This window comes from Panthera uncia (genome assembly GCF_023721935.1).
Source record: "Panthera uncia isolate 11264 chromosome C1 unlocalized genomic scaffold, Puncia_PCG_1.0 HiC_scaffold_3, whole genome shotgun sequence".
In the NCBI taxonomy this organism is placed as follows: domain Eukaryota; kingdom Metazoa; phylum Chordata; class Mammalia; order Carnivora; family Felidae; genus Panthera; species Panthera uncia.
This window is the reverse complement of record NW_026057584.1, coordinates 1842384-1870107: the sequence shown is the minus strand read 5'-3', so window position 1 is coordinate 1870107 and position 27724 is coordinate 1842384. Positions and strand designations below refer to the sequence as shown.

The following is a 27724-nucleotide window of genomic DNA, read 5'->3' as shown; positions in this document are numbered from 1 at the left end:
GCGCCCCAGGGTCGGGCCCGACCTGCTGGGCCAATGCGCTCGCCCCGCCGCTGGGCCCCACGGCCGTGATCACTTCAGCACGTCCGGGGCTACGGTGCGGCGGCCGGGACGCAGGCTCCGTGGGCCTCCACTGCGAGTGGGTTCATTACCGCACTAAATATACAGAGGAAGATGCCTTTGTGGAAACTACAGGAGGGATTTTGGAAACATCGCTGGGCACAGCCTCATTAAAAAAATTAATTCCCCGAAACTACATAGCACTGAACAGACTGCTTCCCGGAATGCAAGTGAAGGGTGGGTCTAACCTCGAAGCTACACATTAACCCTGGAAGGAACACTTAGGAAAATCTGCTACCGTTCTTATTAAAACCATTTTTTAATTAAGAACTTCAAGTCAACAGTATAGGCCAACAAAACATATATATGCATTTAAGAAAAGAGTTGACCACTGTGTCTCATCGGCTTCCCGTTGGAACAGCCCTTACATGAGCTGCCTTCGGTGACTTCGGGCCGGTGGTGGTGGCAGGCCAGACGACCACATCTTGCACGGAGTTTTAGGCTCTTCGGGGCTTCTGGGGAGGAGTTTCTAACAGGGTGCAGCCCAGCAGAGTCCAGGTGGGGGTCCCCGGCACAACGGGGCACCAGAATGAGCCCAGGCAGGCACTGGGAGGGCTGAGGGTGAGGGCCACTCACGTCGTGGACACGTTCCCGCAAAGTGCCCTTTCCCTTGTGAAATCCAGACGATACGAGATGCTCCCTCTCGATGGGGGTGACTGCTGCGAATCTCTGCCTCCGTTTTCGGGCTCCCGATTTCCCTAAAGCAAAGCCTCAGGTCCCCAGCTTTTATTTCCACCCAGGTATAAAACCTAGAATTACTTGGGTACATTCTTCCATTCATCGGGTCCTGACCAGCCAGCCAGGGGCTGCTGCCTACACAGCCTTCCCTGTGCAAGCCCAAATGCGTGACAGTAATTGTGGCTTTCTCTCCACCCCCAACCCTGCCAACCCCCCACGTCCTGCAGATCTGCCCCAGTGTGAGCACAGACTGTGCCTTCCTACGAGAAAGCAGCTGCCGGCTGGCCCCTTTGTTCTGACATGTGCACCGCTAACGACAAGCAATCCAGAAATGGGCAACTGGGAGACAGGACCCAGAAGGACCCCAAGCCAAGTCAGGAGCCGGCAGGCTTTGGGGAAAAATGGGACTCTGGACAGACACAGTGGCTTTTGGCAAGGAAGACACGAGTTTCCTTTGTCTCTGAAATGGAAGCACAACGTGACCGGGGGCTTCTGGCACACCTGCGTCCCCTCACCGGCTGCTCCAGCCACACACCTGTGCAGGAGCAGGGCTGGCGGAGGCAGCGGCTGCAGAGAGGACGCGAGGAGTATCTCCGACTCCCTTTAAGAAGCTCAGTGTTCGCAACCTTCTGCTTCTAAGAGCCGGTAGAACAGACAAGTCCTTGAGAGAAAAAGCAGCACTTTTTCCATAACACAAAACTCTCCCGTCCGCGCACACGCCCGTAAGAAAAACTGCAGACAAAACCACGTTGCTGCAACACTTAGGCCCTGGTCCCCAAAGCAGCAAATATTCCGACACGGGGTATTTAAAACACAGGGTTTTATTTCAACTCTGGGGTTTTCGGGGGCGGTAAGCTTCTTTTGTGAAACGAAATGATGGGGTGCTCTGAAGTCAGGAGATCCTACAGGGGCGTCTGCCAACCTCCCCCGGGTTTCTGTCCGGAGAGGAGGCTTGGACACTGTTTATTTGCTGTTCTCCGGCCTGTTCACAGGAGAGGAGACGCCAGAAGCGAACCGGGTCCTCGCTCAGCACAACGCCCCGGTGTGCGGGCCGGCAGGGCACGCACAGCCCGCGGGGCCAGACGCGGACTCCGGCCGGTGCTGTCACACGAGCTGGGAAGGGCGCGTCCGCGTGTGCAGAGCCGGCTCCCACCCAAGCCCGACCGCACAGCGGACCCCGCCACCAGCTGGGGATGCAGCGGCGCGATGCGGAGGCCGACGTGGCGAGCGGGCTCGTTAGGGCCGAGACACCAGGGACAGCCAAGATAATTAAAGATGTTTTTCTTTTCCTTCCTCCTCTCCTTAATGGTCTGAGGCACTTCGTCCAGAAAACGCCCCACAACTGGCCCCGTACCCTTCAGAGCGGCGACGAAGGTGGCGTTTCTCAGGGAACCGTGAAGCTTCAACACTGAGGTCTGACTCCAAGTCACATGCTGCTGGGAAACTTTATTTTCAGTTGTTAACCCCCTCCCACCCCCATAAAAGGGAAGGTGGGAAGGGGAAAGGAAGGAAAGAGAAGAGGTGAGGGAGCAGGGGAGGAGGGGAGGGCAGTAGGGGAGAAGGGAGGGGAAGAAGAGGAGAGGTGTGAGGAGGGAGGGAGAGGAAAGCGGAGAGGGGGGGGGGGGGGGGGGAGAGGGGTAGATGGAGGGAGGGAGGAGGAGGGGAGAGATGAGGGGAAGAGAGAGGCAGGGAGGGGAAGTGAGGGGAAAGGAGGTAAGGGAAAAGAAGGAAGAAAAGGAGGGGAGCAGGAGGGGAAGGAGGGGGGAAGGGCAGGAGAGCAGATCTCTGGCCACCAGGCCCAAAGAGCACTGCCCAGGCTCCAGTCCCGGGACGGCAGGCCGTGTGCCCGCCGAGCACCGGAGGGGTGGGCGGGGCTGGACGGGTGGGAGGGGTGCCAGGAGCCGGACGTTAACTTGCACGTCGCGTCAGTCTCCCACGTCTCAAAGGTGGCAGGTGGCCGGGGTGCAGCTCCGAGGAGGGAGCCCTGGGTTCAACGGGACCCACGACTCGCACCTGCCCCACGGCGGCCCTGACGCGCGGAACTCTACAACGAGCGTGCAAGAAGTTTTCCACGTCTCAGTGGAGAAGTGGGATTTTCCCTTTCCATGTTCGTTTCTGAAGACAACACAGAGTTCGTTGCTTTGCTTTCGGAGGAATTACAACGATGGTCCTCCTGTGTGTCTCCTGACGTGTCTTTTAGAAGAAACGGGTGGTTCTAGAAGCAGGCGGTGATTTCTTCCCTGCCTGTTTCCTGTGCCCCCTGCAGTAGCCAGACGGCCGGTCAGACGGCTAAGTACCTCAGGGGCCCTCTGTGTCCTCGCCTCTGACTGAATAAACCAAATGCATCAAAGCTCATGGTCGGTGAAGTGCAGGCAGACACGTGTGTGCACGTACATGTATGTGACGTGTGCGTGTGCAGACGTGTGACGGAGGCAAATGCCACGGAACCAGTTTTATTTTTATTTCTTGAAGTGTGAAGACAGGTACAAAATCTGCATGACACTGAACACGGCTGCAATGAAAGGGAATTCTTCTAGTAACATCTAGTAACATCTGGTCTTTAATAGCAGATTTACTTCCCCGGTGATAATTCTGGATCATTCCCAAAGCTACAAGATTCCCGCCTTCCAAACACTAGAGGCTCCCGGTCCCCCAGCAGCTACACTACAGGCGGCCTGGTTCCGGCTCACCCAGCCCTCCCCCCGAGTAGGCTGCAGGGACCCCGCGAGTGAGGCAGACCGGAAGTGTCCCCGTCATCGCGATGCAGGCCACGGAGGAGGGTCCGTCACTTCAGCCAGATCCACTTGTCCCCCACGTCCGCATTGTACCCGGGGCAGTACCTGCGTCCTGGCAGCTGTGGGAGGGAAAGCCACGGTCACATGCTTTACAAGGAACACGGAGCCCCCGGCTCACCCGCCCGAGAGCTTGTTCGAGTCCGAGCTTCCTCGGCAGGACCAGGGGGCCCGCCCCATGACGGGTGCTGCTCCAAGGGGAGTCACAGGCCCCCGGTGAGAGCTCGGCCGGCTGGCATGCTCCGGCAACCAGCAGACCTGGGGGCGGCCTCTGGCTGGCTTTGACGGCCATGACTTAAAAACACGGTGACACTGCAAAACCTGCCAATGAAATCACACCTCCGGGGGGCACAGTCTGGACCAGCACACTCTCGTGAGTCCTCGGGTGAGGCTAACGCGGGGCCCTCCGCCCTCCGCCACCTATGTGGGCAGGTTAAGGAAGCGGGTGAACCGTCAGGCCCGACCTCAGTGGGAACCTCCAGGAGCAGGGGTGGGGGAGCGGCTGGACCCAGGAGGGCTCTTTGTCGGGGGAGCAACGGGGCCGGGAGGAGGGAGGTCCCCTGCCGGCCCGCCCGCCGTGTACCCGAGGGAAGTCAGGGGCACAGACGGGGGATGCAGGGCAGAGAGACCGTGCCACGCAGACGCGAGCCCAGCCCCGCGGGCAAAGGAGTCTGCATCGAGACGAGGGCTCGCCGGCCCTGAGTGGCCACAAAAGGCAGCACCAGCCACAGGGTGGCCTCGCGACGGAGCTGCGTGTGGCTCACCCAGACCCGAGGGACGCGCTGCGCAGGCAGGGAAACACTCAGATACAGCATGTTTTTCAAGTTACGTAAATGGGAACAAAATACTGAATTTTCTTTTTGATATTTTCACATCGATGTGGAAAGATCTGTACACGCTACATGCAAAACTCTTCCAAATTTTGCACATAGTACTGAAGTATTAAAAAATAAATAAACCACGGGCACCTGGGTGGCTCAGTTGGTTAAGCATCTGACTCTTGGTTTTGGCTCAGGTCACACAATGTCAGGGTTCGGGAGTTCGAGCCTGACACGCTATGGGCATGGGGCCTGCCTGGGATTCTCTCTCCTCCTCTCTCTCTGCCCCTCCTCTGATCGCTCTCACGCTCAAAATAAACTTAAAAAAATAAACTAAAGTAAATCAGTCTTTCCTTTATCCTGATCAGCAAAAGGCATCCACCTGCAGCCACAGCGAGGGGAACCACTGAGGGGCATGTGGGCAGCGTGTCCGTGAAGGCCCTGAATGCCACTCCCAAGGCCAGACAGCCCTGACGACCAGCTCTGAGGCCCCCGGCCCACGTTCTCTCCTGGCTACCGGAGCCTCAGGTTTGCGGGGGGATTCTGTAGCGGGCAGCGGAGGTCCGGCCACCGGGGCACTGGCGGGAGGGGTGAGCAGGGAGCTGGCACACAGGTAGAGGAGACACGCGTGGGCCATCTCTAGTTCCAGGCCCGGGCTACCCTGCTAACGGGGCCCTACCCAGGTGCCACGAGCACTCCGGGAACACAAGAGGAAAACAAAGGACAAGACCCAGCTCTCCAGGAGTTGAGAGTCTTGGGGGCAGACTGGCAAGGGAGCACGCGCGACACGCCCACAGCCCACGGCGGCGCTGTGGGCCAGCCCGGCGCGGAGAACGGGGGACACCCCGGGGAGAGGCGGGCGCCCGGGGCCGCTGTGCGAGCTACGGGACTCGGAAGCGGCCGGAAGAGGTGAGCTCTTCTGCTCTCTGGTTCCGACAAGCACTTGGGTGTAAGGTGGTCGCTGGGCCGGAGCAGGTGCAGGGAGTGCCGCGGGCGAGGGCCGCGGGGACCGACACCGTTCTGGCCTCCTTGGGCCCGAAGGGCTCAAGGTCCTGGGTAAATAGAGGGGAGCAGGGGGAGGACAGGCGACGTCCCCGGGGAAGGGGGCCGCCGCCGGGCTGTGGACACCGCACGGGAGCAGCCCCGGGCACCTCGTGGAGATGGTGTGGGGCCCTGGAAGGCTGGGTCCGAGGCTCCAGAGACAGGGCCGTGCGGAGATCCGCGGGCAGGCCCCCGCCACCCAGCAGGCGGCCCACGGAGGGCAAGAACAGGGAGGGAGGGCAGGCCGGGCGCCATCCGGAAACACCCAGCAAACGGCCGTCCGGGCACCAAGCCGCAGCAGGAAAGGAGCGCGCCCCTGCCGGAAGACGGCCTCTCTCTGAGCACCCGCCGCAGCGCCACAGGCGAACAACACAACGCTGGCGTCTCCGCGCAAGAGCGCTGAGGCTCTGACCCGCCCGACCCTGCGGCAACCCGCGCGGCTGAGCCCCCGGGTTTCTGAGGTCAAGGTGTCCTTCGTGCTGGCGTCTGCCACACGGGCCCTCATGGCAGCACCTGCTGAGGACAGGCTGGGCAGGCGACAGCTGGCTCTGTCCTCCTCTTCGCAAATCCAATTTCCCACCACGGAGCAAATAAAAACTAGCAGAACGTCAAACCTGCTGAGTCCGGCCAGTATCTACTAACTGCCCCGTGAAGCCTGCTCCCTGGACATCTCAGGGCGCTGTTTCACTGGCCTTTGATTCCAGATCCTCAGGGTCCCTTTCCAGTGCACGTAAGCCAACAGAGACCCCAGGGAGGGTTTCCATCCGGAACATTTCACACCGCGGGGGCACGAGATAAGCCGCTTACACGTTACTTCATAGCTGCGTCTGCTCATTTAAATAAACCTGCAAACCAGCAGAACCCAGTTCACATTCGTCATGTGAGAAAACACAGCCCTGCAGCGGCAGCGCTCAGGAACCGACACCAGAGCGACACCTCCCCGGGCCCGGCCACCCCTTAGCGCACACAGGCTCGTAGGTGCGCATCCCCGGACGAGGGCCACCCCCTCGGTGACGGGGCCGCTAGCCGGGACTACTCTGTAGACAGGAGCCGCCCAGCGCCTCCTGAGTATAAGCGTCCAGCCTGTACGGGACAAATGACCACCTATCTTCCTCAAGCCGCTGATGTTCCGGTTTGTTTTCTGGTTCTCCCAGCTGAACTTACTTCTGGTCTTAGTTTGTTCTTCACGCACGGGAAAGTATCTTAGAAGAAATTTTGACTAGCGGAAGGCCCCCTCTTCACCCTGAAAACATCCCATGAAGCGTTACATGTGAAGTGTGGGGGGCCACCTGCTGACCGGGCCTGAGGACCGCTGCGTGTGCACGGGGCGAGGGAGGGAGGAAGGCGGCCTAGGAACTCAAGCCTTCAGCGCTCCCTCTCCGAAATTCCACGTGGGACATGTGAGCTGAGGATAATCTTGCACGCACCTGTCCTCTGAAGTCACGGCGCTGTGCCGGTTTAATACTCTCAGGAATTTGTTTCCCCACCTTTTCCATTTACCATTAAAAATCAAAAAGTTTAGGGGCGCCTGAGCGGGGGGCTCAGTCGGTTAAGCATCCGATTTGATCTCAGCTCAGGCCATGATCTCAAGGTTCCTGAGATCAAGCCCCACGTCAGGCCCTGCGCTGACAGCGCAGAACCTGCTTGGAATCCTCTGTCCCTGCCCCTCTCCTGCTCATGTGTGCACGCGTGCTCTCTCTCAAAATACACATTAAAAAAAAAAAAAATCAAAAAGTGAATTTCCTTAAGAAAACACTGCAGCAAACCACAAACACAAACTCTTCCAGAAAAGTGGCCAAGCTGCCTGGTGCCCGATATCGTGGTGAGTGGCTCTCACCACGGCCCACCCCTGGGGCTCTCCGTGATGAGTGGGCTCAGTGCCCCCGTAAACCTGGCGATCGGGGCTGGGCACTGGGAAGAGCCAGGAACAAGCAGGAGGCTCGGGTGAGTGGCACAGAGAGGGCACTGATGTCCCGGAGGAGGCGGGAGGGTGGCCTTCCACCCGAGCTCCCCCTGGGCAGCCCTCCTCGGGGTGTCGGGGGGCGCACAGCCTCGCAGTCCAGAGACCAAGGACGTGGGCATCCGAGGCTGTCCACAGCTCAGTGGTTTCCTCCCCAGGCCCAGGTCTTGTTCCCACTGGCATCATCTTGATTGGCACGGAAGAGATGGGAAAAGACACGAATACCAAAGTACGTATTTGCAAAATCATTCCCGATTTCCCCAAATTATTTAATTGTGCAAAATCTGCATGTCAGAGGGTCGTGTGTAATTTAAACTAACATTTATAACGGTGGGAACTGTGAGATCCCTGATCCTCCTGGCAAACAGCACACGACAGCTTACTGGACAGCCCCCCCCCCCCCCACACACACACACACGCACACTTGCACACACACGTATGCACACACAAGGCACGTACACACATGCACGCATACACTTGCACGCACGCGTGTACGCACACACACATGCATATACGCACACAGGCACACGCACGTACACACACACACACACGCGTGCACGCACACAGGCACAAAAGTACGCACACACGCGTGCACTGCTAGCACACGACCCCTGGAAGGGGACGTTCAAAAGAAACTTCTCACAGGCTGCCTCTTAGGGGCCCAGGGGCCAGGGGCCAAGGAGGGAGAGCTGAGCTAACTGCACACTCCACGCCTTCTGAAGCTCATAGCACACGCAGTCCTTTCTCTTCTCTCTCTAAAAGAAAGGCTAAGTAGCCCAGGGATAAACAGCTAGAGTGTGCACGGGACTAGGATCCGAACCCACGTCTTCCGGCTCGGACTCCGTTCCCACTCACTAGGCCACCGGCCACAACTGCCTCCCGTGTGCAGCCCGTGGGCCAACCTGCTCCGTGAGGCTTTCCTGGAGAGAAACCATCTTCGACGCGTGCCTCCAGGTTTCCGTGTTTCAGGTACACTTGTAGAAGGGGGGCTGCTCACTCGAGGGCACATAAACGGTGAGCAGACAGATGCTGACACAGCACTCAGGAGGCACGGAAGCCACCGGCCCAGATTGTGACGCTGCTGCTTGCCCCGCGGGGGCGATTCTGGCCTTCCACGTGTCCTTGTGCACTTAACACAGGCCGCGGGCCCAGTGCCGGGGACGGCCTAGTGCCGGGACCCGAAGACCACCTCCAGCCTGACGACTGTGCTCGGGGAAAACAAGGTTTGGCTGGAAGTCGGTCATGCCGCTTGTCTGCAGACTGACTGTGGCGCCTCTCCACCCAGAGAGGGGCCGGGTGAGCGGCCGTATGTGCCCAGGAGAGGGGGGCAGTGAGGGTACGTGCCCGAGAGAGGGGCCGGGTGAGGGGCCGGGTGAGGGGCCCGGTGAGCGGCCATATGTGCTCTGCCACTGAGGATGGACCACGTGAGAGCCACCGGACCAATTCACACCAGGACAGACAGGTCAGGGTGGCTAGCATCTGTGGGCAGAGAGCCAGAAGGGAGGCCCCGGGCGAGGAAAGAGGCTCATCGCAGTGACCCACTGGGTCTGCGGCTGGGCACGTCCGTGCACGCGTGAGATGACGCTCCCGGAGGCAGGCAGAGGGCCACCCGTGGGAAAGAGCATTTCTGCAAGGTGCTCCCCTCAGGGCCGTGAGTGACTGAGCTCCAGGCAGCCAAGGCCCGCCACGCCCACGTATCGGGCTAATCCTTCCCTAGAAGTCAGGCTACCTGAGACTCACCAAAAAGCTAAGGTATCAAACCCCAAAAGCTTGTTAAACTGATTTGCAGTCACCTCCGGTTGGCAGAGTAAACGTTCTAACACTCTTCAGAGGAATAAAACAAAATCCAGTACTCAAAAACATAGAACTAACAACACAGAGCAACCAATGAAAAGTCTCTAGACACGTGAAGGGGAAAATGTAACTTGGGGCGCCTGGTGGCTCAGTCGGTTGAGAGTCTGAATCTTGGTTGCGGCTCAGGTTGTGATCTCCCGGTTTGTGAGTTCAAGCCCCGTATCGGGCTCTGTGCTGGCAAGGTGGAGCCTGCTTGGAATTCTCTCTCTCCTTCTCTCTGCCCCTTCCCCGCTTGCTCTCTCTCAAATATAAACAGAAAGAAGGAAAGAAGGAAAGAAGGAAAGAAGGAAAGAAGGAAAGAAAGAAAGAAAGAAAGAAAGAAAGAAAGAAAGAAAAGAAAAGAAAAGAAAAGAAAAGAAAAGAAAAGAAAAGAAAGAAAACATAACCTGTAACCAGGGGAAAACAAATTAGGGGCGAAAACAAATTAGGCTCAGACAAATCGTCAGACAATGACGATGACGGATTACGAAACAAGACCGTTAAAACAGCTATGATAAAAATATTCAACCTCCTGAAGGAATTAAATGAAAAATGAAAATAATGAGAAAACTAGAAAACATAAAAAGAAACAAATAAAAATCCTAGGTTAAAAGAAAATGGGATTTCTGAAATAAGATTCCACCTGACGGGGGTGGTGGTCACAGCAGCGTGCGGCTCAGATGTCCCCACCGCCCCCCGTGCCGACCCTGTGGTCCACCACCCCATTCGCACCGAGGCCACGCCCTGGTAAGGCGCTCGGCCCTCAGCTCAGAGCCACAGAGGGTCCAGGCCAGCCCGTCTGTGGGGGCCGTGGGACTCTCCCTCGTCCACCTGGCCAGGTCCATCCTGCACGGCTGCTACACCACGCTCCTCCCGTCCCTCTCCGGTCACGGACGGCACGCAGCGGAGGACTAAAGGCTCCCCCTGCACCTCGCATCTCTCCCCTTTACTCCTCACGGGTGTCTCCCAACAGTCTGGGCAATTTAATCCCATCTTGGCTTCTGTTCCTCGGAGGGCCCAAACGAACACAAGGGAACTGCCAGCGTGTCTCACACACACGAGGAAACGGGGAACCGAAAGTAAGGCACAGAGACAAAAAGGCCCAAAACAGAATCTCGGTGACCTCTGGGTCACCGTCAAGTCGGACAACGTCTGTGCGCGGAGCCCCAGAAGGGGTGAGAAACAACACCCGGGGCAACAGCGCCCAAGCGTGCTCACAGATGCTACGGAGACCGAGCGAGCGCCGCGCACAGGCGGGACACGACGGCTCGCGGAGGCGCGTCGTGACGAAGCGGCTGGGAAGCGGTGACAAAGACAGAGAGCAAGAGGCACAAGGGCCGCGGGCAAGCAGGACCTCACACTCGTCCACGGAAGCCGTGCGGCCAGGATCCACGGGGCCTCAGCGGGTCGGGGAGGGGGGGGGGGGGGGGGGGGGGGACGCGCGCCAACCCGGGATTCTTCTCCGGGCGCCCGTGTCTGTGAAAGTGCAGCTGAAGCTGGTTCTTCTCGTTCTTCAAGCAAGAGCTCACAGGACGCGCTGCCAGCAGACCCCTGCTGTAAGCAGCAGCGACGGAGGCGGCTCAGGCCACACGAGAGAGCCGCCAGACGGAGGCCTGGGACCGCAGAGCGCGAGCGCGCCAGAGAAGGGAGCGACGGGGCGGGTGGCGGGTCACGAGGAACCTCTCACTTGTTTCACAGAGAACTGACCGTTTGAAGCTGAAACAACGGCAACAGGTCACGAGCTACCGACACGGGTAACGTGAAATGCAGGGGAGCAACCCGGCAGAGGCGGGAGGAGCTGGGCGGGAGGCGCCCCCGTGAGGCGCCTGCGTTCCGCGTGGCCTGGCAGGACAGGACGGGCCGCTCGCGGGCAGCCGGTGGCGAGGGACAGGCGCGCGCTGGAGCGGCCCGGAGCGGTCATTAACGGTGAGACGGGTGTAGCCTTTGAGTCAACAGCGGAAATAAAACGGAGGCATAGAGCATTATCAACCAAGCCAGAAGCAGCAGGAAAAGAGAAAACGATGCAAATGTGACCGTCACGTGCTACAGCGTAGACGCGTGGCGCTGGAGAGCAGGTTCCCAGCAGGAAGAGACCTCGCCTCTCCGGTCGCTCGCTGCGCGGCCCTCTCTGGGGCTCTGGCTCCTGCAGCCCTGCTTCCCCCTCCCTCCCCCCCAGGCCTGCTCCATCACCGCCTCCCGGGAAGGAAGTGCCCTGGCCCCCGTCTGTGACCGAGACTACAACGCTGGTGCTCGGGGGAACAGAGCCGGCCCCACCTCCCGCACAGGCACCTCCCCGAGGGAGCAGCTGACGACTGGCTGTCCGCGCCTCTGCCTCTTCTTCGCTCCTGCTCTTCTGGGGTGCCTCCCCGGGCTGCTCTTCCTCCCCGGCTCCTGCCCCTCTCTCCACGAGCCCTCCCTGTCCCCTGGGAGCCCCTGCGCCCGTCCGCAGACTCTCCTCCTGGCACTCATCTCAAAGCGACGCCCAGGGCAGTCACCGGCCTACTCATCGACGCCAGCGATGGTCACCGAGTCCCGCCGCCGGCACCGCCTCACACGTCCCGACGCCACGAGGGGCAGGCGGGCGCCGTCCCTACTTGACAAGATGTTACGTGACCTGCCCGAGCCGCTGGGCTGCAAGCGGCGGGCTAGAACCGCGGGTCTCAAGTCCAGGATCATCTTCCGGGACACCGGGAGCGGGTCAGCAGACAGGAAGTCCTCCCCGCTGCTAACTCTGGAAAATGATACAGTAGCTTTGTCTCTCTCGACCACATGCTGCCTTTCCTGAGTTTTACCAAATTCCATTCACTCCCTCCGATTTATTGTTGATCTGCCAGTCCTGGTGTATCATGCTGTGCCGCTCAAGTTTCTAGAATAGAGACGCCTGGGCGTGTGTCGGGGCACGGTCCCCGCTCCACGCTGGCCTGGGAGGGTGGACGCCCAGGCTTTCCCACCTCCTCTCGTGTTTCCTGCAGAGTCCGGTCGGGAACCCTGGCTCTCAGCGGTCACCGCAGGGCGCTCACTGAGGCTCACAGTCTCTTAGCGGCTCTCCAGAGAACTAGAACACAGGCAGGAATTCTGGCCTCAAATCCTTTGTTGTATTACTGTCGGGAGGTGAATTTTTTTAAAAAGATCAAATGAAGCCCTCCTTGTATTGGACCCGCCTCACCCCACGAGAGCCGGGACGTGGGTGATACCGGCTACGACGGACTCTGCTCTTTCCAGATGCTCTGCCGGCTCGGTAAGTCTGGAGTGACCCCGGGATTCCAACTTCCGATCTCTGCTTCCCATTATTACGTAGAAATGCTAATGGACTCTAAGAATTTTTCATTAATTTCAAAGAGCGTGGTAGAAATTATTTAGTAGAGTCACTTCTCTGATATACAATCTCCCTGATTTTCCATTACTGCTAAGCATAAATCAAGGATGAAACTCTGAAATCAACTCCCCCCTCAAAATCTCATTTTATCAAAGACAATTTTCAAAAGCCATCTTTTAAAGAACAAGTGCCTTCTATCTTTAGCACAAACACCACAGCCTGTTACAAACACATCCACACTCGGCGGCCAAATCCACTGCCAGAAGCACCACAGAATCGTGTGTTTGCAAGGACTCGCGTGAGCAGTGAGTGGAAAAGGCCCTAACTCAAGCACTCGCTTAAATACCTGAAAACAGTATTCTTTCTAGAAACCCTAAAACGAAAGTATCGACTGAGCGCACCGCCAAGTCCGGGCGCCCGGGCTTTGTCAGGCTGCGTGCTAAGGCGTCTCCCCGTGACCTGCCACCAGCAGAGCCTCGGATAACGCGTGACAATCCGCAGTTTCACTCAGAGGAAAGCACCTGGTGAAAAGCCCGCCTCGTGCACTAGCGGTCCTCTCCGGGGGACACGTGTTATCCTCACACGCGGGACTCGAAGTCACGGGGCGCGCGGACCGATGCGGAGTCTTGGGGACGCGCTCTCCAGGCAGCGTGTGCAGGGGCACTCGCAGCGCACGTCTCGGCGCGTCTTCCAGCCCCGACGGGCGAAGGGCAGGCTGGAGAGCACTCCACGCGCTCAACTAAACAACGTCCACGCTGAGAATCTGCACTTGGACACAGACACACGCAGCAGATTAAGTTCTAACTGAGGCTTACGCGTCGAGAGGAAGCGCAGAACAATTAAACGTCCGCACCTCTCCTCCCGAGCGTGTTCACGTGAACGGATGCTACGGCTCCTGGTCACTGCACGTCTGTCTTTATCAAAGGGAATCTCACAGGAGCGAGAGCACGCGGTGTTGGCATACTGGAGTGACTGACCGTCTCTGTTCTGAAACATGGGTCACTTGGTGCTGCGGTGAAGACAACTTGAGACAGTGGAGAAATAAAAGCAGGAGAGGAAGCAGAAGACCGTTGTCCTAGCAACTGTCTTGGACACAATCGGATTGGTGGAGGGAGCGCCGTATCTTAACAGCATCTGGCCTCCCTAAATTGAAAAGACACTGAATCGGTAAAGTGGAAACCAATTCACAGCTTGTCTGCCCTAAGGAAGGGCTGCACGGAAATAAAAAGTGACCCAATACAGTGTCTGAAAAATGACTTTCAAAAGTTAGCAGGCTGCTACGCACACATCAGCACCCCCCGAGCAGGCCCCGGCCGTTCCAAGGACCGAAGGGGGCCGGGCGAACAGAAAGAGCATGGATGGATAATCTCAGACTCCAGGCACACGTGCCCCCCTGCAAACATCACTTCGGGAGAAACTGGAGACAGGCAGTCACCCGGAGTGTGGCAGGCACCTGAAAGGACCCGGACCCCAGCCAGCGACAGAGCTGAGCAAACACCGAGGTCACAGGATCAACAAAACCAGACGAAAACTAAAAAATCCCATTCCTGTGAGATCTCAGGTCTGTCTTCACTAGTCCGCACCCCCAGGTCACGACACAGCTAAGCCGGAAATGCTCACGCACACGCGCCTGCACGCCGGCCACCCCGGCGGCCCCCGTGTGGCTGCTGTGCCCGAAGGGCTGGCTGACGGGACGCAGCCCCAGTGCGTCCTCCGGGAACCTCCACCCCCAATCGCAGATAACCTCTGTGCCAGGCGGTTCGTTTACAAATGGGAATAACGACAACGGTGCCTTCCTGTGGCAGCAGCACGGGGCCTCGCCCACAGCTCACAACTGGCCGCCCTCGTACTGCAGCCTCCCCGTCAGCCCTGCCTCTCAGCTCTCACCCCTGCCCCGGGACCCTCCAGCCTGCACCCCAGCCGTCCCCTCAGAGCCCCTCTCCTTCTCACTGCCGACCACCAGGAGGGCGCCAAGGCCCTCGGAGGATCTGGGCCCTGCTGCGTACCCGCTGTCTGCCAACAGAAGGCCCTCGCCAGCCAGGACGGCGTCTTCCGAACCATCACCCCAGACCTCCGCCCTTGACGCCCTTCCTTAGGAGGGTGCCACCGGAGCTGATCTCTGAGCCCCGCCTTTCCCTAAAGGTGAGTCTAAAACTCAGCTCAGAGGCTTTTTTGTAGACAGTGAGTAATCCCAAGTGAAGCCCGCGGTTCAGCATAAAGGACTGACGAAAGTCCGTTCTACCTCTTCTTGTCCTCGCCTGAAGCTGGACGGAGCCTGTCGGGCTCTACACAGGCAGGTCCTCTACTGGGCCAGCGGCCCACCGGCAGGGGTCTCTGGCGCGACAAGAGCCTCACCCACCAGATCTCACGAAGTGGTGTCCACTCCCGCTCAGGGCGACCGCTCCTGCAGGCGCTGGGGCCCGCCTGCGCACTGTGCCCACGGCCCTGAGGGCGGCCACACCTGCTCGGCGGGCCGGCGACCCCTTCTGCACCCCTGCAGTCTCTGCCCACCTGCTGCGCCCACCCTCCCGTACCTTCTCCCTCACTTCCTGCTGGCTCTTGTCCTTGTGCTACAAAAACACTGAGATCTCGGCCTTTCGAGATAGAACAAAATACGGGAAAGCCCGCTGCCACCGCTCTGCCCAAACTCTCGGTCGAGGGCCAGCAGCCCGCACCACCCCGACCTTGCCACAGCACCGACACAGGCGCCGTGCCCTCGGCCGCGGGGGCTGGGCCGGCTCCGGGGGCTCCTCCGCCTCACCAGCCCTCCTCCCCCGCCCCTCCTCCCGCGGCGGCTCCTGTTGGCCCAGGCCCCGGGCCCACACGCTGCGGGGAAGGGGCAGCTCCTCCGGGGGCCATGGTACTTCCCCTGCCCCCCACCCTCCGAGGGGAACGGGTCATTACTTCAAACAGCCACGCCCATGGTACTTGTCGCTGCAACTGCAGACTTCGACCGAACGTTATGAAAACAGAAAGCGTGAGCCTGAAAAGGAGAACGGGGCTGAAATGCTTTGGCTGAGTGGCCAGAACACAGCGTGGGAGCAGGTACAGGAGCTCGGTGGGGGCGAACCCTGTGCCCCCACTGTGCCCCCAGCGGTCCTCACGCTTTACAAAGCTGGGCGGACGTGCTTCCACGAGCGTCCCCTAGGACGGCCTGACCGACAGGCAGTTACACGAGAGCGCCACTCCAGCATGCAGAGGGGACAGGCGTCCTCGGTGTCCAGCTGGTCCTGGAAAGTTCTCCAGTGAGACACCTTTCCTGGGTTCACTCAGTTAACACAGGATCCATTAGTAAGTGTGCCCGAGGCCCCACAATGAAGCAGCTGTGTCCTACAAACGCCCAGCTGGCACGTCACCGCCAATCCGCTTCAGAGCACGAGTCCTAGTGTCGCCTCTACCTGCACCCGGCACCACACCCAGGACACGGCTCGAAGACACGAAACGCAGTGAGACAAACACCACGCCCGGCGCCTGCCCGAGGCGCCTGCCCCCGCGGTCACGGCCCTCCCTTGACCACTCTCCCGCACCTGAACCCTTCAACAACAGCGTCTTTCCTTGTAAACCTGTAGCGGGAAAGGGGCCCTCGGGTAAGGGCACGGGAGCCAGGCCCCACCACGTCTCACCCAGACTCCTGAAACACCCCCCTTCCCTGCCCCCACTCGAGGGCCAGCGCATCAAGCGGAGCGATCCTTCCCGCGCGTAATACAGACGCGATCACCCTCAAAACACCGTGCTGGCTTCCGGTCTCACCAACACATCAGGCCGGCCTCCAGCCCCCTCTGACCCTGCCCTGCTACCTTCCCACCTCACCTCCAGCTCCGCCTGCCGCCCCACCGGCTCCGCTTCACGGGCGGGGGCTCCGTGCCCAGCCTGCAGGTGCAGGGGTCACCTGCCCGTGCGGGCGCCCTCTCTCAGAGCAGCTCCCACCGGAGACAGCTTCATCTCTGCCCCGCGGCACTCAGACGCCCTGCTACATACGTGCTTATCGTCTGTCCCGCCTTCCCCCAACCAGGATGCAGGCTCCTTGCGAGCAAGCTTTTGTTCTAGTCCCAGATGTGGCCCCGACGCTTACAACAGTGCCCGGCACAATAAATATTTGCCGAGCGGTGAGTGAGTGAGTGTAAAATGATGACGGTTTGGGGTGAGGGATGGCAGCCAGCGTCAGGGGTAAGCCGTCAGTGCTCACAGTATCTTCGTGCTCCCGAGATGCCCGAGTGCACCCTCTGCCTGGGATTCTCGGATGATAACATTAGACGGAGTTCCTTCACCAGCCAGGTCTCCCTTCTATGCCCTGCGGGTCGGGCACTGAAGGAGTCCTGTCCTGGGGGTTCACCAGGCAAACACCTGTTGAGCACAGAGAGACACGGAGCTTCCGACTCAGACGCCCCGGAGCACGGACACGGGAAGCACCGGCACCAAAGCCGGCGTTCAGATCCCGTGGGAACCCAGTGGCTTTCCATCTCCAGCAAGGCAACAGCCCCAACGCCAGGAGAAAGCTCTTGATGTGAAACCTCTGGAAATGCTTTAAATGCACTGCTGAGCTCCGCAAGCAACAACAGGGGCTGAAAGCGAAGAGCAGACCGGAAGGCAGGATGGCGGGCTGTGGCCTCCTTGCCCCGGGGACATTTGGAGAGCCGCCCAGAGACAACAGGCAGGGCCGCCGGGCCGTGTGGGAAGGGGATTCTTGACGGACGCGCAGCACAGCTCCCGGGCGGCCACGGTCGGTCCTCACTCTGGCGTGGGAGCCCGGAGTCCCCACACAGTCCCGGCTGCCCCGAGGAACGGAATGTTCGGGGCATACTCACACCAGAAGAGTAGCTGTTGCTTATCTGAATTCAAACTGAAGTGGGCATCTTGTATTTAGGAGGGACTCTCACTGAACGCCCACGGATATATGCCCACAGAGCATGAACTTCGCGTCCAAAGTCTCCAAACACAGAAGGGAATAAGCCACCAAGGGTCAGAATCAGAGGACACGAGAAATGACCAAGTCTGACGCTCTTCCAGACCTGACGTTACCACGTGCAGAATACAAGGAACTATGTATTTGAGACGCTTCAAGAAAGAGAAGCCAATGAAACCATAAGCAAGAAATAACATCCTGTCAATGAGATCAGAAAGCGCTGGCAGAAGCAAAAAGAGACTTAAACAGAGGCCCAGAACAGCAAAGACAGAAAGAGAAGAAGGACCCTCAGAGGGAGAGGGGACCACAGCACTTAACTAAAAACAAAAGGTCGGCGCCCAGCTCCTGCTTCCAATAACCTCCTACCACAAGCCCCAGCAAGTTCAGGGTCTGGCGTGAAATACGCACAGCGTGTACTGGGGCTGCGACGCGCAGAGCTCGGCCCTCCTCTGGCTCCTCACGTCTCTACAAGCACAGGGCACACACTTTGCGAGGTCCTCACGAAACCAGGACTGTGACCTTGGTAACTTCATCACCTTTACTACCTGAATCAGAATCACACAAACTTGTCATGCCGTCGAGGCACTTTGGCTGAAACACATTTTCAACACTGAAACTAGTTTTCCCTGGAAAATGAGAAACTGACCGGCAGGGTGGTGGGCTTCTGAGGGTCCTCCCGCAACGGCCCCCACCCCAGCAACTCACGTGTCCCAGGACATACGTGGCCACAGGACGCCCCCGGCTCTGACACCAAGCAATTCCTCCTCTTGAAGGAAACAATTCTCATGCGTCCCCACCCTGCTGTCCTCCAGGCAGTAGACCACGCGGTGCCTCGGGTGTCCCGGGGAGGACCGGCCTCACCTGCTGCTCCCTCAGGCATTTCTAGAAAGCAGTTCTGCAGCCTGGCCAGGGACCCCTCCTGGAACCACAAATCTCTCCAGTCCTACAACAGCTGCGGGAGAAATCAGCAGCAGGGACTTTGCCGCTCCTCCCCAATGCCCCGCCACGTGCTGTCCAAGGGACACCTGGTAAGAACTGATGCCCATGTCTTCAACGTCCAGACGAAGTACTCTGCCAACGAGGACAACAGTTACCGGTATTTACGTTCTATCTAAATTCAATCCGTCACTGTTTTGTGTTTTGTTTTTTTAAGTAGGCTCACACCCAGTGTGGAAGCCCAACACGGGGCTTGAACTCGTGACCCTGAGATCAAGACCTGAACTGAGATCAAGAGTCGGACTCTTAACCGACTGAGCCCCCCAGGTGCCCAAACTGATCACTGCTTTAATATCAAGCAACTGAATTTCCTTCAAAAACATCAGGATCCCTCTAAATGTTCACACGATTCCTACTCAGTGGACAGATGTAAAGTGTGCGGTGTGCATGCAGACTGTAGAAAGGGAGCGTGCGCATCTGCGTGGCCTCGGCTAGGGGGTCAAGGCCGACACCAGCAGGGAGGAGGCAGGTTTACGACCCGTGAAGGGATGGAACCGGTGCTTCGCCTCTGCAGGCTCTCTCCCCCAGAACATAAACACCGGCTCACCCTGAGAAAAAAGGCAGACACACTCCAAGTGAGGGACTCCCCACCCAGCACCTGACCGGTCCTCCTCAGAACCGTCACAAGGACTAACGGAGATCTGACCCACCGTCACGGCCAAACGGAGCTTTTGGAGACGTGGCAACTTACTGTCACACGGTGTCCTGGATGGGATCCTGGAACAGGAACATGGCATTAGGGAAGAAGTGAGGAAATCGAGGAAGGTATGGAGGTACGAGTGCTGGCTGATGCACCGTGACAACACGCCTCGCGAACATGACGTTAGCACGGGAAACTGGGGGCGGGTGCGTGAGAACTCCCCCGCACCTTCACGATGTTTCTGTATTTTTTAAAATGCTTACAAACTTTAAAAATCAATTAAAACGTCCAGCATTTCTCAACATTTAATTAATATCGTAAGTCTGGGGCTCCTGGGCAGCTCAGTCGGTTAAGCGTCTGACTTTGGCTCAGATCATGATCTCACGGTTTGTGGGTTCGAGCCCCGCGTCAGGCTCTGTGCTGACAGCTCAGAGCCTGGAACGTGCTTCAGATTCTGTGTGTCCCTCTCTCTCTGTCCCTCCCCTGCTCACGCTCTGTCTCTTTCTCTCTCTCTCAAAATAAACATTAAAAAAACCCATTAAAACTGTAAGGCCAATATAGTAGATTCTCTTAATACTCACAAATTAAATAACACGCAAAACACAGTAACAATAAAAAACTGCCAGATACCGCCACCATGTCTCTGGTTAAAATGGCTGTCACATCCAGCTCCCGGTGGACCTGTGAGGACAACATGCCCCTCCTGAGCCACCAGGAGAGACAGGCAACATGAGGATAACACCTGAGCGAAGGCACCAAGGTGGGGGGGCTCCAGGTCCCAGCGAAGAAAGGGGAAAAGGCGAGTTGCCTGGTCTCCACACGCCTCCCTCCCAGGGCTCGCCTGCTCTCAAAGGCGGTTGCTGGGAAGCTGAGGGCACCATGGGAGGGGACGGTGGGCACAGTACGGTGGGTCAGGACCCACCAGAGCAAGGGCCCCACTGAACGCACTCCCGTCGGTAAGGGCAAAGGGGGAACACGGCAGACCCTCACAAGCCTAAGCGCAGCACCAACGGGCAGTTTCTCAATGGACTCGGGGACCTGGCCCTACTTTAGGTGCCAGGAGACAGCACCTACGTCCTCTCCAGAGTCAGGTAACACCACCAGAGCTTTGAGCTATCTTTGATGGCTGGAACGTAAAGAAAAAACGAGGCACACCAAAAATAAGACTAAACGACCAAAAATGAAACAACGGGGAGAACCAGGCAGTGTAGACAGATCTAAAACAGGAAAACGAAGGGACGGAGAGAACCAGGCAGTGTAGACAGATCTAAAACAGGAAAACGAAGGGACGGAGAGAACCAGGCAGTGTAGACAGATCTAAAACAGGTGCAGGTAGTGCAGTTACCCGGTCTGTTCAAGAAATCAGATGACAAAATGATTTCAGCAAATAGCTTGAAATTAAAAAAATGGCAATTCTAGAGTCAAGAAGGACTACGATTAAAATTAAAAACACAAACAGGAAATGCAGGTTGAGAGGCAGGCTGGGAAGAGCTGAAAAGGCTAGTAACTGGGGGACGGACAAGAAGAACACACCCAGGCTCCGAGAGAAAACAGGGTGCGGAAAACAGAGAAGAGTGCGAGGGCACGGAACGTGCGGAAAAGGCCCACGGGGCTAACTGGGGCCCCAGAAGGGGGCAGACAGGGAGTGGGGCACAGGCCACACCGAGGACGCACCAGCAGACCTTTTCCAGACAATGTTAGGAACCTCGAGCCAAGCAGAGACCAAAGTGGAGATGTGCGTGGCGGGGGCACCGGCAGGGGCTGGGGACGTCTGTGGTGACGGTGGCGGACAGGCACGGCAGGACACCGGTCACACACAATGGTCAGCTCGGGAAGCACAGGGACCGAAGCCGTGAGAGCCCAGCTCCTCGCTCCGTGAGGACCTACGAGTGGGGGGCGAAGAGGACGGATCCCGCGGGGCTGCTATGGGCCCAGAGTCGCCGGCACCCGGCACGGGAGGAGAGTGAAGCACAGGCACGCGGGCGAACACGGGGGTCCCGGGAGCCCCCCGGCCTGTGTCCCCTGCGGCACAGCCAAGTAAGTGAGTGCACAGGGACAGGAGAAAGCACTCGCACACAGCGGAGCGCTAACCAGCACTGGAGGAAGAGCGACAGCATTAGCAGGTGACCATTTGGCAACCGTCGTGTTAGTAACTGAGCCACGGAAATCGGCGGATGTTAGAGCCACCGGGTGAGAGTCTGATGACGAAATGGACGTTTACGAAGCTTCAAAGTACTTTCCCGGAAAACATTTATATAAGTTACAGGGAGTAAGAGACTGACAGTGAACACATCATCTCCACCAAGTCATCAAAGTCGACGTACGTGGGGAGGGGGCCCACGGGAACTGCGCCGTCTGAGAAGACGTGACGAATCCTGGGACGTCCCTACCAGAAGGCACACAACTGAAACCTGGTTCCGGGGAAACCAAACGGAGGGGCGTGCAAAAACCGCCTGTCCCGTCCCCTCAAAAAGTGTCCCAGAAAGCCTGAGGAACGGATCCGATTCACGCCCTAATCACATGCAGGCCATGAGCCTGCGCCGGGTCTTTCCGCCCGCAAGAGCATCGCTCTCAGAGGCACAACGGTTACCCTCAAAGGGGTCTCTGGGTCAGAGGCGGAAAGACGCGAGCGCTCACCTCCCGGTGTGGAGAGCGGCACGCTGGTTGTGAAGGAGCACGTCCTCGTTTGCAAGAATTACACGCCAAAGCCACGGTTCTGTCCTTACAGCAGATTCCTGGGCCGCGCCCCCAGAAGCCCCGTCCAGTAGGCCAGGCGTGGGGCCCGAGAACCTGCATTCCTAAGGAGAGCCAGCGATGCTGGTGCAGGGACCACACCGGAAATCTCTGCGCGAAGCGTTTGCAGCCAAGACGCCGTCGTGTGGAGCACGGGCACTGGTTCAGCGCGAGTTAGTTTTCTATTCCTGCTATTTCTGGAAGTTCAACACATCCCGAAATGAAAGGGGGGATAAAACGAAGATCATAAAGACCATTTTAAACTCAGCGAGAGGATTTTCTGTCAGCCGCGACTCTTCAGGCAGGACAAGGACACGGAGCGAGAGCACAGAGAGCGGGGCCCTGGGCAGACCCGCGGGAGCGCCGGCCACAGAAAGCGGAGACCAGAGCGTCGCGGGGGCTGACGGCGCACCGACGAGCGGGCAGTCGGACAGAGGATGACAGCGGCACGAGAGCCAAGGGCCGGGCGAAGGGAGGAAAAGCCCCGGGGCCCCCGTCCCAGCCTAGAGGTCTAGTTCACCGTGGACCCCACTGAGTCAAGGACACATACCTCGCCACCAGGCTGGCTACTAACAACTAAAAGAATGAGAGCCAGGAAGCAAACAGAGGGAGGAAATGGAATGAAAACAAACAAAACCCTGAATCCGAAAGAAGGCAAGAAAGGAAAAAAATCAAAAGCAGGTAAGAAACACACAAAACCCCAAGGGAGAGGCGCCCCTCAGACACGGCAGCGGCACGAGACGCGAGCGGGTACACCTTCCGCGCACGGACCGCACGGGCTGAAGCACACGCGTTTCCAGGTGCACGGCGCCATCGTGGGTCCGCACAGAGAGCGACAAGTACACAACACGGGGGACGTGTGACGACACAGGCTCGGAGCGCGTGAGACACAACCCCAGGCCCGACAGACGTGACGCCTCGCCAGCAGGGGCACACTTCCACGCACATCGCACGGCACACCAGCACGGAGGACGGCGACGCGAGTCCTGCCGTGACACGCGTCACCTCGGGATGCCAGCGGGATGCCGCACACAGCACAGGGAAGGGACACTCTCTTCTGGGACTGCGAAACGTCACCAGATTGACCAAATGCTGAGCTGAAAAGTGAGCCTCAGTCACATCCAAGGATCGGAATGATAAAAAGTATGTTTTGGATTACAGTGGAATTAAGCCAGAAATCAGGAACAAAAAGATAGTCAGAAAGATCCCAACTGCTTTTAAATGATCCAGTAGAACTCAAATGAGTTACTGGTGTACACAGAAGTCAGATTAAAATCAGAAAACATTCTGAGTTAATGACAGGGAAAACCCAACACAGAGACTTAAGAGCTCAAATTAAGCCAGGTCTGGGGGGCAGCGTGTCCAGCCTTCCACATATCTGTTCAAGAGCAAGACAGGCTGAAAAACCAATGACCCATCTGTTCATCATAAGAAGTTTGAGGGACAGCAAATAAAAGAGAAAAAAATCGGCGAACCAGACTGTATAACGGACGATACCAAACAAACCGTTCCTTGGATGCTGAGCTCCTTCCAAGAGCGAAGGGGGAGAGAGACACCAGGACTGGCCACAGGGCTGAGGACGGGGATGGCGGTCACCCTCCAGCCCACTCGAGTTGCAAGCATAAAAGAGAACATTGTAAACAACTTCACACCAAGAAATTAGGAAATCTAAATGAAATGGGGGCCAATTCTGTGATAAATACAACTTCCAAAACCGAACCCAAGGGACAAGATGCTGAATATTCCGTGTCAATCAAAGCAACTGAAGCCAAAATCGGGAATTTTCCAACAGAGCCCCACCAGTCAACCCATGCACATGCTAGAGGAAGCCGTGACGCGCCCCTTCTGCAAACTCTTGCAGAGAACAAAAAATGAAGGTGCCGCCTCAACTCCGTGTCATGTGTCAGTGTGACCCCGACAACACCTGAGGACGATCATCACAAGAAAACTACGATCTCTCAGGAACACAGGTACAAAAGTCCTAAATCAAGTACGTGAGTTGGGTTCAGCTCCAGATGAAGAGGTTAATGCACACAAAAGGGGGACTGATTCCCCCAGACCGAGATCTGTGTCCCTCTAGAAAATCAACTGGTGAGATTGAGATCATGAACAAAAAAAGGAGAAAAGCATCGTCTGGGGCAGACACAGGTGATCAGACTTGACACCCACACAGGACGGAAATTCAACTACTAGTCAAATGGAACTTCCTTCAGCTCCTAAGGGAGAATATCTACCGCTAACCCACAGCAGCATAACCCCTACTGGTGAATTACTGATGTCAGAAACATCAGCCACTGTCACAGCGCCTACTTGCCCATGAACCAGAGATCCAGCCAGCCCATCAAGGCAAGGGGAAACAGGTGGCATAAAGGTTAGAAACAAGTGACGCTGCCGTTACCTGCTGGCACGCGTTTTCCTTTTTCTTTCCCCACGCTGGGACTTTTAAGTGTTGCCCACAACTGTCATTACAAAGGCTGGGGCCGCGGGTCAACCGGAAGCCTCCTTGCTTTGAGCAGCGTCCCACCACAGTGGTGAGCAAAGCCACTCAGGGGTCCCATCCACCGCAAGGACACCCCCCGCCCCATCCATGGCGCGGCAGAGGGGTCCGCCCATGCTCCACAGCGGGGCACTGCCCTGCCCGCTCCCCACACGGGATGACGAGAGTCTCGTGTTCTGGATGCCAGTCCTGCTTTGCTGGGATAACCCAGCTGTTTCTCACTTACACAAAGAAACGTACATAAAGCTACACTTTACTGTTCATTTTTATTTTTTAAGAGAGAGAGAAAGCGTGAACGCAAGTGCTAAAGGAGCAGAGGGAGAATCTTACGCAGGCTCCACACTCACGACCGTGACATCATGACCTGAGCCTAAATCAAGAGACGGACGCTCGACCGACGGAGCCACCCAGGCGCCCCAAAGCTACACTTTATTAATGGACGTGTATCAACAGAAAAATTCCTACAGGCACTACCAATCCCCACTTGGGAGAATAACTAACGGAATAAAACACACATTCAACGTACACTCCGTGAAAACGGTGACGCAGTTTGGTTTTCTGCTGCCCCCTCAACCCCCTGACCTCACTCTTTTCCTCCACGTGTGCTCACCACCCGTGAGCTAGCTCCGCGACTCCAAACGCCAACCACACGCTGACCACCCCTAAACGTGTACTTACAAGTCCCACTTTCTTGCAAACTGCAAACTCACTGCACATAACCGATTCAGCATCTCTTCATGGGGATCGTAAGCATCTCCAACACCCCCAACGACAAATCCTTCATCCTTCACGGAAACCTGTGTCTCTGTTTTGCCAACATCTGCCAGTTCCAACTCAAGTCCTAGTTCCCTAGTCCTAGTCCTAGTGAGTCCCTAGTCCTAGTGAGGCCACCGCCTAGCAAACAGCTTACTTCTCTCTCTCTTTCCAATACAAAATTTCAACAGACTGTTGGTTCTACCCATAATAATGGCCACTTTTTGAAACCCGTGCGAAGACCACCCTGGTCTGAGCTAATGCTACCTCTCCGTCTATCTTCCTATTAAGTTTCCTAGCTAGCCTCATTGCTTCCGTCCATACCCCTACTCAATCTACTCTCAAATCCGACACCACCATGTTCCCATTACAAAATATGCAATTTTCCTCCTGCACCTTCTTCCACGGGCCCAGGAGGCCTCTCTTTGGCCTCCCCCGTCTCTTTACCACTTCCCCCTCCCTGCCCCTGCTCCAGCCTCGGCACCGTGCTGGAAGCGCCGAGCCTCACCTCTGCATCTGCCCGTCTCCCCTCCCGGGCCTTTCCCCCAGCACCCACCCCTGCTCCTCTCACCTCCTGCAGCTCTCCACTCACAGGCCACCTTCTCAGTGTGCCTCTGGGAGCAAGACCCAGGCTTTCCAAATCCAGCCCCCACCTGGCAAGGCTCTGCCCTGCCCTCTTCTGGGAACTCAGGTTTCTACACAGCACCTGCCACCATTGAACAAACTCTCAGTTTTACTCTCTAGGTCCTTCCACCCTGACGTCAGCTCCACGAGGGCAGGGGCTCTTGCCCATCCTGTGCACCGCGATGGTCCCCCACACATACCCGGAAAGCACACGGCGGACTGGATAACTGAACTGATGACCAAAGGCAGCGAACGTGCGGGAGGACGACGTGAAAATGCCTGACGCCTATGGAACGTTAAGCCAGCAGAGCGCGGCACAGCCACGCAGCTCACCGGAGGCCCCTGCCCTGCTCCAGCCACAGCTGTGTGCCCAATCTATTGCTTACATTTAGAAAAACTGAATGCCCTTTGTCACAGTAAGTTTAAAGAGGAAACTGTATCGGTAATTCAAGTGGAAAGCCAGTACCACCCACCATAAACGAGAGAGCACAACAAGAAACTATAAAAAAGGGCTTATTGCTAAATTCTACCCACATATCAGTGACTGCAAAATCTCTGAGCCTGCGGCCCACTGCTTTCTTGTTTAAAAGTGAGGTCATCAAGGGGCAGCTGGGTGGCTCAGGCGATTAAGTGTCCGACTTCGGCTCAGGTCACCATCTCCCGGTTTGTGAGTTCGAGCCCCACGTCGGGCTCTGTGCCGACAGCTCAGAGCCTGGAGCTGCTTCCGAGTCTGTGTCCTCTCTCTCTCTGCCCTGACCCCACCAGCGCTTTGTTTCTCTCTCAAAAATAAAATTAAAATGTTAAAAAAATTTTTTTTAAAGTGAGGTCATCAAAAGTAACAGAAATGTTACAGACATGTTATCAGTAATCAACACGCTCACAATCAGATGAATTTTTTTAAAAATTTAAAAGGGCAAAAATTTCTCACTAGATAACTTAATACCCATCTGGTTTTAAATTTCCTGTGCGTGCACCCCCTTCAAGCCCACAGCGCCAGTGGTATGGACCAGCACACGACACCCGGGAGACGGTGGACACCCTTGGGGCTCCAGTGGGGGACGAGGCTCCCTGGAAGCCAGAGGGAGCGTGTCCCAGGGTCTGGCGGGGTCCCAGGCAAGGGGAGCCAGGGCAGGGCCAGAGGGGCGGGGCCGGAGGGGGCGGGGCCAGGTTTTGCATGCACACCTGCAGCTCTGGCAACTCGGGAGAGGACCCAGGGAGATAGAGAGGAAGCCACGGTGCCAATCCGAGCACAGCGCCGGCTGCCTGGAAGGTGGGAGTCGTGAGGACACAGAACAAAAGGAGGCCGCCTGTGCCCTGGGCTCCGCAGGACCTGGAGAGCCATCAGCTGCAGAGCGGAGCCACCAGCAAGCACAGGCTCTCCCACCTGTGCAAGAGCCACGACAGAGGCAGCAGGGAGGAGCCAGCCCGGCCCCCACGGCCCCCACGGCCCCCACAGCCCCCCAGAGCTACACGCACTTAGGTGCTACGACACTCAGAAGAGACGTGCAAACGTACTAAGCGTGGGCACTGCTGAGTGACAGCTGCGTGGGTTTACTGCGTACTTCCCCACATCTCCACGCTGAATAAACTCACTTTCAAAACAACCAAAAGTACTTAAAGAAAATGCCGAGTATCCCAAGTAAGACAGTGAGCAATGGGATATACTCGGACACCCGATCGGTGCGTCAAGCAATGCGCTAGCATTCTAGAGATGCAGAAATACCTAAGATTTCAACTGAGCTAAATGCTGGCTGCTTAGCCTGAAGAGCTAATTTGAATACAATCATTTCACACATTTGCCAATAACAAACCCAGTGACAGTGGGTGTAGACACAATCCTGCTCTTATTCTCGATCCGACGTCAGGATCCCCAGGGGAGGCTCCCCTCACCCGCCGGCGTCTAGAACACAACTGGTTTAAGTGTCCTCTAGGTTCGTGGGATTTTGGCAATGATTCTCCAAACTGTTCTGAAAACAAGTGATTCACTACAAAGGTATGGAAAGCAGATAAGATCCAAAACCCA

At 57.3% G+C, this 27724-nt stretch overlaps 1 protein-coding gene across 1 annotated transcript in view; it reads right to left on the bottom strand.

Annotated features, from left to right (window-relative positions):
- Nucleotides 1–3241: 3241 nt before the first annotated feature.
- The window catches only part of NDUFA10 (NADH:ubiquinone oxidoreductase subunit A10), a 51701-nt gene continuing 27218 nt past the window's right edge, over nucleotides 3242–27724 (bottom strand). Inside the window, exon 10 of the mRNA XM_049614554.1 lies at nucleotides 3242–3649. Coding sequence (XP_049470511.1) covers nucleotides 3581–3649 — 69 coding nt within the window. The 3' untranslated portion in view covers nucleotides 3242–3580. The remainder of the gene's footprint in view (nucleotides 3650–27724) is intronic.